This window comes from Myiozetetes cayanensis, unplaced genomic scaffold (genome assembly GCF_022539395.1).
Source record: "Myiozetetes cayanensis isolate MyiCay16 unplaced genomic scaffold, myiCay2020 scf12, whole genome shotgun sequence".
In the NCBI taxonomy this organism is placed as follows: domain Eukaryota; kingdom Metazoa; phylum Chordata; class Aves; order Passeriformes; family Tyrannidae; genus Myiozetetes; species Myiozetetes cayanensis.
Window position 1 is genome coordinate 27,717,867 of NW_026086826.1, and position 11,403 is coordinate 27,729,269.

Genomic DNA, 11,403 nt, shown 5'->3' on the forward strand with positions numbered 1-11,403 from the left:
GAGAAACAAGGGGAGGGATTGCAGGAGGTGTTGAATTTCCACCTGTGCACGTTTCCTAGCGAGACACATTTCATCTTGTGTGGAAGCTGCAAGTTCTGTGTGATGCAGAATGATGAAAACACTTAATTTGTCTGAAAGCTTTTTTCGCCTTTGCAGTGTGCCTGTGAATTCTGACATGAGAAGAAACTATAGATTTCTATGATTGTAGGCAAGTCTTTCTACAGAAAGCGAGTCAAAGGAGCGCTATCATCTGTAAATCTGTGGGTTAATGTGTTAAGAAAATATCTCTATTATGCTGGAGGGGTATAATTGTGTAGCATTTTTGAACTTAAAACCCCAAAAGATTGTGTATTTGCAGCTGGATCTAGAAGGAAGCACAGGCAAAACCTTTTGCAGATACATTGAGTTGTTGCTTTTTTCTGGGGCCCAGCTAAGCCTAAAGAGGCTTTATCTCTGTGTGTACAAAGGAATTACCTTCAGAATGAGATAAAAATACAGTTTCTAAGGATTAAAAGACACGGTTCAGGCCTGCATGTTCTGTTCCGGGTTTAAAACCTGAAGAGTTGGGTGTTGCTGCTCCTGAAATGTTTTGGTACAGTATCTTTTGTATGTAAGACCTTGTTCTGTAAAGAAGTGCTTGGTTTAAAGTAATTAATTTTTGCTTTGGCCTGATGTTCACAGTGCAGATAATAAATATTCCTTTAAATTTGTTCAGGAGGGATTAATGTTAGGTGAGTGTGATGGCAAAGAAAGTAAATTCTGGCTCACAGGGAGATAGAGGTTTGTGCACCACCTCAACCATCCCACTGTGCCCCCTTCACTGATAACAGTTGTATCACAAGGATGGAAAAAAAAAGAAAACAAAATTGGGCATGCAGCACATTGTCCTGCTGGGAAGTGATCTAATCTAGCAGTTCAGCTTTTCAAAAACCTCTTGACTTTTTGGCATGCTGGAGGTTCATTGTGTTTCCTAGGTTAGAATTTGTAATTTTCTTTCAAAAACAAAAGCTGACTTGAGTCATACAACCAAAAAAAAATAGCCCGGGATCAGGGGAATTAGAGTGAAAAGCCATTAGAATCTGCTAATTACAAGATGAAGAGCAGTCAAGCAGTGGTGGTCTGTTGGGGAACTGCTTTCACATATTTAGATGTATGAAAAGACTTTGTGTGTGACTTCAATGGGAAAAGTTTTGGTTAAATACAACTCTGCAGCTCAGACCTAAAAGCCAGCACCTGAGCAACAGTTGCCACCTTCAATAAGGATGAGTAAATTAACCTAAACTGAGGGGTTTCTATACAAACAGGACTCGATTTAGTTCAGTGATATCCTTTTATTCTATCTACAAATAACAGAAGACAATGGCCACTTGAACACAAGCTTTCTCACCCAGGTTATTTTCCCATGGTATCAACAGCTTTGCTTAATTAGGCTCCAGCTCCTTGGAGTAAGTGTTCAGGGTTTGCTGGCAGCGAGTCTGTCTGCTTGAAGGAGAAGTGCTGACAAACCAGCCATTTGTTAGCCAAAACATCTGCTGGGGAGGGAAGGTGAGAAGTTGTTAATTTAAAATAAGATCTCTAAGAATCCTAACTGTGAATCTGTAGGACAAACCTAGTTGAAAATCCAGGAAACTCACGCTTACCTCAGTGTTGGCTGCGCTGGAAGTTTGAGGTGAATCTCCTTTATTTGTGCAGAAAAGGGAGGGTAACAAAGAAGCATGAACTTTGTGGCCTGTAATTATTTATGATATGGTGAAAGTCCCAAATAAGGTTTCCAGTCCATTGCATGAGAAAATACACGTAGAACTTGGAGACACATCCTGCTTCACCATTAGTCTTTATAATCCTAAGGAACAATCTCTTCAGCTTTTCCTTCAGTGTGAACTTCAAAATTCTATCTTTAAGGATTGATTATGTGTGGGATAACAGAGGAGGAATGGTCTCATAAAGGATTATATAAAAGGGAAAAAAACTTGTGTGTGATTTGTGCTCATATCGCCTGTTTAGGGACAGGCAGTTTGGTGTCAGGAAGGGAAGACTGAAATACTCAGCTGTGATTTTTGCACGAGCCCACTGCTGAGAGGGATGTATAACTCCTGGAGCACTGTGGCTGCAGCCAGGCATATTTACTGGTGAAGAGGGATGGCTAGAGATGAACCTTGCAGGTACTGGGAGGCCTTGCAGGTCACAACTTGGCTAAAGGGTGTGTGCAGAGCTTTCCCTTGCTCTCCATAGAGTTGGTCCACTTGGATATCTCCAAGGAGATGCAGATGTGACTTTAAGAGCTGTCCATCTGGGGTGACATTCATTTAGTCCATCCTCCACCAAACGGTTTCTTGCACAATGATGTAAAGAAGGAGTGGAAGAGCTACATTCTCAGCTATCTTTTTTATTCCTTGATGCACTGAAGCAGCTCTGACAACTTCTCAGTTGTTCAGCTGAGTTTCCTCAAGCCTCGCAACACATCCAGAGCATTTCTGATTGTCTTAATGTTGACTGCTCTTGCATGAATACCAGCAGTCAGCCAGACTTTCCTTCTCCTTCCTTCCTTCCTTCCCAAATTGCTTCCCCAGGGCCATCCAAATACAGGGCTCATCTAGGAGGGAAGGAAATCAATGTGCTTCAAAACCCAGCTGTCACCAGGTGAATAATTCCTCCAAATGATGAATGTAGCACGTATCTCATCTACTCAGGAAGGTCCTAAACTTGATTTTGCTTTTCTTTGCCATCCAGAATGTGCTACAAAAATTTCTTTTTTGGTGCAGTCAGTGAAAGTCCCTTCAAATCCTAAAGGCAAATGGCTCCAAAGTTCCTGTGGGTGGACCAGTCACGTTCATCCAGAAGGAACAAGGATCTGTCAGGTTCAGGACAGTGGTGCACTTGGGACCAATTTTTTTAAAATTTTTTAATTAACTTTTTTTTAACCTAATGCTTACCTCCAGGTGGATATGTGTCCAGTCTGTGCAGTAACAGATTTGTGGTGGAGTCAAGTCCTTCCTGTGTCAAGGAACTGCCCTTCAGACTTCCTGTGATACCATAGAGAAAAAAGTTGGCAGATGTAGGAAGTTTTTCATAGGTCACAGCACAGAAGTGCAGCCCTGGAGCATGTTAGAGCAGTTCTGGACCCTGCATTAATCTTAACATGAGTGCTGAGAGACACCTACCTTTGCCAATTAAATCGTTAAATTCCCATGTAATGCCAAAAGACAAGAAGATGCATCCTTTTGACGTCCCCAGAGCTTTTTTCTATTGCCTTAGCAGGACCAGGACTCTTCAGCTGTCTCCCATCAGTTTTATGGCTCTCGCTGGCTCGTTAAGATGCTGCGTTATCTCCTCGCAGGGGACTCCCCCGATGGCTCCTTATCTGCCGTGATGAGCAGAGCAGAGGTTTCCACATTTCATCAGGTGACACAGTCGGTGGCTTTCCACTGGAGTGCAACAATCCTTGAGATTAGCAGCCACACAGAACGAAAGGCTGTTGCTTGCCAGGCAATAAACTAAACCCTCATCTCTTGATTTCCATTGTGTTGGTTCATTTTTCTTCTGCAGTCTTGGCTAAGGCAGCTGGCTCCTTCTGCCTCTCCTGTTAAGAAGGGCTACAGGTTCAAACCACTCACAGGAGGAGATTCATGTGTAGAAAGTCATTTCAATAACTGATTTCTTCAGAGCAGGGCTGCTCAGCTGGGCTGGATCTTCACATCCCCTTTGCCTCTGCGCTGGGAGCTCTGGCTCCTGCAGGCAGTGGATTTGGGAGGGATGAGGAAGGCCGGTCTTTCGACCTACTTGCCCTGCATAAAAACACCAGGTGATTATGGTAGAGCAGAACATGCAGCCACAATGGCTGGTGAGACTGTGTTTTTCATGCCTCAGAGATACAGATGCTCATAGTAGCGGGTTTGGGAAGAAGCATTCTTCCAGTTGAGCAGTGATGGTGGTTTTCTTTTGAGGCCGTGGTGACTCCATTCACACATGTCCTGGCAAAAAAATTGGTTTAACGTGCACGCAGCTGTCACGAGTTACAAACCTGCAGGTCTGAACACCTTCACAACTTCCTTAGGTGTTTACACGTCGGGTATATTGACTGTTTTAGAGGCAACACAAATGGAAGCGAATTGTTTCTGTGGAGGATTAAAATCAAGTTACTTAGCTGTGTTCCTGGAGAAGCCTTAACAAGCAAGTCACTGTTTGTTCGATGACAGATTTGGTGCTAATTTTGCTGCTGTCTGCTCCTGTTTGCATCTCGTGGCTGTGGATGAAAGCAGCAGAGTGGTGATTAGCTCAGACCCTGCTGAAAGAAAACAACACCCAGTGGCTTCTGAAGAACAAGGGAGTGAGAGTATATTACCCTCTGGCATTTTTATTTTATTTAGCAGGTAAAACTGTTCATTGAACCAGAGTTCATTTACAGTGGCACCCCAGCAGACTACAGCAGCAGGATGCATTACCAGTCACTCACAGTGCAAACAGGAATCATTCAAACCCTGCATCATCTGTACTCAGGAGTTCAGGTCTCCTGCACTGCACACTAGATAGCTGCCTGTCCCTCTCCCTTGCCTCCAAAATCCTATTGGGCATCCCAGTCCCTGTTTTAGTCCCCAAGTAATGTTTTTATGTGATTTCTCCTCAGTGGGTTTTGATTTTAATACTGTTAACCAGAAGCTGAGCAGTTCACTGGATTAGACTCGTTTACCCACCAAATTAATGGGAATTGAAGTATATGCTTCCTTTGAGGATATACTTTTTTTTCAGGAGCTCTCACTTGGAGGATCATTGGTGAGATAATATCAGGAGCCTTAACTAATCCTCTAATGATTGTACCAGGGTGAACAAATCTATCTCTATCAATTAGCCCAGTGGTCACCACAAGGCTCCTCTTACCTGATAAGGTTTTTACACCGAAGGGGATTTTCCTCCCTTTGCCTGGAGGCTGTGCCAAGTCGTGACTCAGCGTGTGGCCCTGCTGGGGCTGTGTGGAGCTGCCTTCCCACTCCCTTCAGAGCGGGGCATATCCTAGTCACTGATTTTATTAAAAATGCATGGGATAATTACAGCAAGTTTGTCTGGGCATGGAGAGCAGCAGCAAGAGAATTTTAAGAGGTGTCTGAGAGAAGATATCGGCTGTCTCAAGAGAAAGCGGTTCACAGCGGGCGCCTCGGCAGTGCACGCTGCATCTACCGGCGCAAGGACGGCTGCAGGACACCACCTGGGAGCAGTGGTTACCCCTCAGCACCTCCAGGGCTGTCCCCAGCACCTCAGTGCTCATGTGCTTTAAGGTTTATTGGCACTACGTCGTCCCTTTGGATTTCCCCCTGGCCATGGGATTTAGGCTGGGGAGGGCAGGTCTGCACTGCATGAGGAATGTGGTCTGGAGAGCAGAGCGAGCCTACCTCTCCCCCAGTTTTTGCCTGGGGGTTGCCTGACTGATGCAGCAGACCATAAATTTGCAGTTAACCAGGATATCTCCAGATGCAACTCCATCAATTGGCAGGAGGTAAATAGATGCTGCCTCAGCTTAAAGCGGGACTGAAGCCCTCTTGTTTATCCTTCCTTGCAAACTGGGTGCATCTGCTATTGCTCTCTAATCTCTTCTCCTCTTTGTTTTATTTGTCTGAAACTTCTTGGCAGAGGGAGGAGTTGCTGTGGTCTCAGAGCCAGAGGGGTTTTGTCATGGTGATTAGCTGGTTTAGTTGGGGCGCTCGAGACCTTTGTCCATGTGCTGCCAAAAGATGAAAATAACTATTATTATTATTATCCCACTTCACAGGGAGATGGCGAGGATTAATTCATGTTTGTAAATTGCTTTGGAGATTTAAAGCTCTGTACAAGCACTAAGGATTATTGCTTTCTAGTTCTTCAAGGTAGTATAACTTTTATAAAGACTTTTTGCCTCAAAAGCATCTTGGAAATAGGAAGAGTTAAATCCCTTTGAAATTAGATATACTTCTAATGTTTAAGATAAAAATAACTGCTGCTTCTCTGCTGCTTCTTCAAAAAAAAAATAGGCAATGGCAGGTTGTGATAGTGCCTCTTCTTTTTTTTTCCAGGAGTCCAATGTGCTGATTGCTGCTAACAGTCAGGGTACAATTAAGGTAAGTTATTTTATTCATCTCCCCTTTAAACACTTGAATCTGTTGATAGTAAAGAGCAAGGTCAGAGAAACCAGGCAGCCAGGAGAAACCATTAGAGGAGGTGATCCCAGCTGTGGAGGTTTGTAATTTAAATGATGTATTTGCCTCTGGCACACGGCAGATCGAGCAAAGAGCGCACCAGCAATGAAACCAGTGACAGTGGGGTGTGGAAGAGCTGCTGGTGTCCATCCAGCACCCACCACTGCTCCCTGGGGTCCTGGCAGCACGGGGGGCCTGGCAGCAGCATCTCTCTGGGCTTGTGCTGGTCCCTGTGGCACCAGAGGCCGAGTGTTTGCCCACCACGTTAACCAGAGCCCATCCTCTGGCTGCTGCAGCTGCAATGGGGCTGAAAGCTTTGCTCCTGATGTGTAGCCAGCTGGAGCAGGGCTGGAATGAGCAGGGATGCTCCCTGTCTTTGCTTGCTCCGGTGCCCAGACAGGCGGTGACAGAGCAGCTGCCAGCGCGGGGTTCTGTGAAAGCAACAGCCTTGCCCCTGCACCGACACACAGTGCTGTGCCAGGTTTGCAGTGCTTGGATTGTCTGCTGGAGTGTCTGTTCAGTGTATTTCTATCCATGAAATGTCAAGGGGTATGGAAAAGACTGTCCTTCTTTATGTGTCTTAGCAGCCAAGCAAAACCAGTACCCAAGCCAGTACCAAACTCAGCCCAAAACCAGAACCTTACCCCAGGTTCTACACAACAGTGCTGACCTCCCCTGTGCTTTGGAGGCTCGGTGGTTACTGCCATAAGTTCATAGCTCAGAGCCACAGCCTGCAATTCTGTAGCTGATGATAAAGGGATTTACTTGCTGTTTGCAAAGTTACACACTGCTTTGTCACTCACGAGGCTGACATCCTCATCCTGGTTGTTCCTTGCATCCCTCTTTCAGTAGCAGCTCTATGGAGCCAGACCAGGGTTGCTGGTCTGAACCATCCTGAAAAAAAAAAACCCACAAAAAAAACAGGAATGGGGAGAGACCCAAATGGTCTGTGTTTGACTTTGTGTTAGGGTTTATTTTTTTCCCCATTTTTAGGCTCTCAGTGGCTGGGTTACTCCTGCTGTGCAGCATGTGATGCTGCAGCCTCTTATTCATAGGGAATTTATTTATCTATCAGGTTTTGAAATTGGTTGGTGGTTAATTTGGTCACTTCCTCCTTAGTAAAAAGGACAAAATGCACATACGCTTGTGATATTTTGAAATGAATCCAGCAGCAAGATCAGTGATTAGGGAGGAGAGGTTTTGCTCATGCACTTTGCTTGTTAATGAGGAAAGGTAGACAGAGCAATGCACAAACAGCCAGGGCTGTCAGAACTCCGGTATCTCCATTTGCCTTTGGCAGCAGGCAGTGGCATGGGCTGGGAAGGGCCTGGGTTTGCACAAACCCACACCAGAGTGGGGGCAGGTGCCATCCTGGACGTTTCCCGTGAGCTCTGGAGCTTCCCCCAGTAAAGCCAGACCAGGTTCATCCAGACCATGGCAGCCCCACAGTCACCCCTGTGCCACCTCTAGGCCGTGCCTTTGGAGGCAGTGTGAGCACAGTGGGCTGGTAGGACAAGAGCTGATCTCCATTACGAGATTCCCAAGAGCCGTTTGATTGGGATGAGGGGAAGTGAAGCAACTGTGGATGGTTTTGCTTCGTGCTTAATTTATCATCACACAAGCAGACATCAAAATTGGGATGCTTGCCAAGTGCTTATCCCATTTGTGGGATATTATTGCATGCTGGTGAAAAAGGGTAAGGGGTGGACACGGAAGGGTCAGTCCTGTCCTAGTGATCTATATGCTGATGTAGGAAATAATGAATGTCATAAATTCCTTTTCTAAGTGTCTCGCCTTCCCTACTAATCAGGTACTGGAGCTGGTATGAAGGGTTTTCTCTCAAGGCCTGAGGTACTTGGTTCTGCTGATATGCTACAGTATTCATCTGGGATCCTCAGTGGGACAAGAAACCAAAACCACCTTGATGTTCCTCCCCAAAACCATCATGTTTGGGTTTTTTTCCATTTATGGACTTTCTAGGACATTTTGAAACACTGGAAACATCAGTGGACTGTCTGCCATCAACATTAACTCCACAGACTTTGCTGCTGCTGCTGCTGGTGGTATGGTTGTCTAATTTTTATGATAGAAAAACAAATTCTTTTAAATAAAAACAAAAAGGAATAATAAAATTTATTGAGCCACAAGCTGAAGCTGGAAGATTCTCTCTTGTTGCATATGGGAACAGATTTACTTGGGTAGGGAGCTTACAGGAGCACACCGGGCTGTCCTCAGTTGCACATCTCCAGTTACTTTCATCTGGACTGTTTTTCATCCCATTGGAAGCAGAAAGTCTCAAAGCCTTACCTGGACATGCAAGCAATTCACTTTGAGATCCCATCATGATCCAGTTCTGTTGTTCCTTTGATTTGTTATTTTTTTTTAGATGCATTAAATGTTGAAAAATGTCACCCAGGCTGACACCCCTGGAGACTGAAGTCCTCTGGTCACCAAGAAGAGAAGGACACCTTCCCCTTCCTCCCTCTCCTCGTGCCCCTGCCTTGGCCCGAAGGAGCAGCTCCAAAGGAGAGGTTTAAGTTGTCCTCCTGTCCGTGTGAGCCACCTGCCACCAGCAACGTGCTGAGAGGAGGGGACCCGCAGTTCCTGGGACCTGGACTGACCTCACCAAGACACGGTGGGATGACCATCTCCCTCCCACTGACCTGGCTGTGTTTGACTGTCTCAGCTAGAGGAGGAAGCTTCTAGATGCAGTTACCAAAGCCCTGCACCACTCAACCGCCCGTGGGGTCTGGTTGTGTTTGCCCCTCTCTGCACACCGTGGAAGCCAAGTGTTCTGAATGTTGTAATGAGAGAGGGGATGGAGTTGGTTTGTAATGTGTTTCAGAGCCATGATATAAGTAGCCTTATTTTTAATGGTCATGCATACACTTAATTGTACATAATAAACATGATGCTGAGAGTGGTTGTTGCTTTGTTGGCAGGACGGTGGGGTGGGTGAGAAGGTGCAGATGGTCCTCAGGAACAGCAGCCAGGCTGGGCTCTCAGGATTGCTGCCAGAACTTGTTACTCTAGAAAGTGGAACTGGTGGGTGTAGTGTCTTTTCCCAGCTGCAGTATGGCAAAGGTGCAATACAGACAGTGATACCTGTGAGAAGTGTTTCGGTTTGCAGACAGAATCCCTCTCCGTTCACTGCATTGTGAGTCCCTCTGGTGCCTCAGAGGCTGGGATTGGCACAGGGACTTTGCTCTCCCTGTTGGCAAAGCACAGCCCTGCTGCAGTCTTGGGTATCCATCAAGGAGCCATAAAAAGTCCTCCAGGTGTTAAAATCATGGCTCTGATCTTCCCAGAAGCATTGTGTGGTCTTCTCTCACCATTTGGTCCCAGAGCAGGAAAGAAAAGCAAGGATGTTCTTGGGGATACATGAACAAAGAAGCTGGGATTAAGCCTTGCAGCAGAACTGGGGACAGGTCCTGTCCTGGTTCAATGCTTGTGCCTGTTTAGCATGGCCATATATTCTTCTTCAAAGCTAGAAGGACGTGGGACACACCAAAATGGTTGGTGGCTTCTGGAAAGTCTTGTCCAGTAGGGAGAAAAGTGATGCTCACCTCCAAGGGAGAGGTGGATGGTCCTCAGCTGCTGTGTGCTGGCTTGTTCCCCCTGCAGTGTTATGGGGGGCAAGAGTGAGGAGAGAAGGAAACAAGGGAGAAGAGAGCAGACTAGCTCGTGTCCTGCTCGGAAGTGCTACCTGCAGGTCTGTGTTGTATGAGTCACCCGAGTCACTGTGGCAGAAGAAAACAAAATTGGTTCCTTCTGCCTGATGGCAGCTGTCTGACGCATCCCACTGAGCACTAGCTTGATTTCCATTTTGCTGCATTTTAAGAGGATTTGGTGTGGAGTGACAGCACTGGGCTGTGCAGAGCATCCTTCCCGTCTGTCCCCCTCCAAAGGGAGGGCCAATTTGATGATGCCTTCCCACTGCTCTTCCTGCCTCCCCTGGTTTCAGGTGTGGGTTTCCTCCAGCCTCTGCCTTGTTCATCAATGCCTACTAATTTATTTTACAAGCTGCTGAGGCTGCTGTTGTACCCCAGCTCGGTGCCACGCAGCCTCTGTTGGCAGGTGACCTCAATCCTTCTCTCCCCCCCACTCGAAGATCCTCTGTATTTTAAATTGAAATCGCTCCGACGAAGCCGAGATCTTAAAAACAGAAGAAAAAAAGCAGCTGTTTTGAATGCTGTAAGGTTACTCCCTGAATTAAACAGGGAAGGCTGTTTAACACCGGCCGCCTTTCTTTTTTCAGTTTTCATTCTGTTTCAATCAAGATAAAATGCAAATTTGGTGTCTGGCCCTAATTAGAAACACAGCAGCTCATAAACACGAGTTGATGGCATTTTTTGTCTTCGTCCCTTTGTCACAAGAGGAAACGCTCCTTATTTTAATCCCTCTAATTTTCTTTCCTTCAGGTAACTCTTCACAGTTGACATATTAAGTCGCATATAATTACTAGTGTAATTTTGTTGGGTTTTTTTAAACATCTTGTGGTCAATTTTTTTTTTTTTTTTTAATTATTCGCCTCCTCAACAAATGGTCCCTGTCAGGTTTTCAGGCTTTTGAGATGATTGAGTTTGGGAGGGATCTCCAGAGGTCTTTGGTTCCAACCTCCATGCCCGGAGAGTTGGATGAGATTGCTCCAGGCCTTGGAGGTGTTCACAGCTCAACTGAGCAAGGATTGGAGATTCCTAAAGTCCCTCTGGAAAACCTGTTCCAGTGCTTAACCCCTCTCCTTGTGAAAATTAATTGCAGATGGTGGGCACTTAAAATCTTTATTCTCACTTTCTTCTTTTGAAAGAACAAGGTTACAAAGCCCTTGGCTGGAAGCTGCCCCAGAACAGTTTTGCCTCCAGTGCTCAGGTCCCTGCGAGAGGTGTTGGGTGAGTCAGATTTTTCTTTGAGGAAGGGAATTTAAAACCCTGCCTGACCAACCAGCCTCTTTAATTAATTTTAAAGCATTTAATAGAAGAGTGGGAGGAACATACCTCAGTGCTAAAAAGAAGCCCTGTGCTGGAGGGAATCGAAAATGATGGTCAAGGGGAAATTTAAATTAATACCAATATGTCAGGGCTCTTCAGCAGTGAGTGTGGCCGGCTGCTAATGCCAGCATTCAACCCCAGTGCTGGAGCCTTGTTTGTTTAGGGTAATTTTGTTTGACTATGGAAGGTCATAATGACATCAGCAGATAATTGGGAAAGCAAATCTTAACTCCTCCCTTGCTCCAAAGTCC

At 45.8% G+C, this 11,403-nt stretch overlaps 1 protein-coding gene across 1 annotated transcript in view; it reads left to right on the top strand.

The window, feature by feature from the left end:
• COP1 (COP1 E3 ubiquitin ligase) overlaps positions 1–9,084 on the top strand; it is a 123,942-nt gene extending 114,858 nt beyond the window's left edge. The window contains 2 exon segments of the mRNA XM_050307148.1: positions 6,042–6,086; positions 7,975–9,084. Coding sequence (XP_050163105.1) covers positions 6,042–6,086; positions 7,975–7,992 — 63 coding nt within the window. The 3' untranslated portion in view covers positions 7,993–9,084.
• Positions 9,085–11,403: the final 2,319 nt, after the last annotated feature.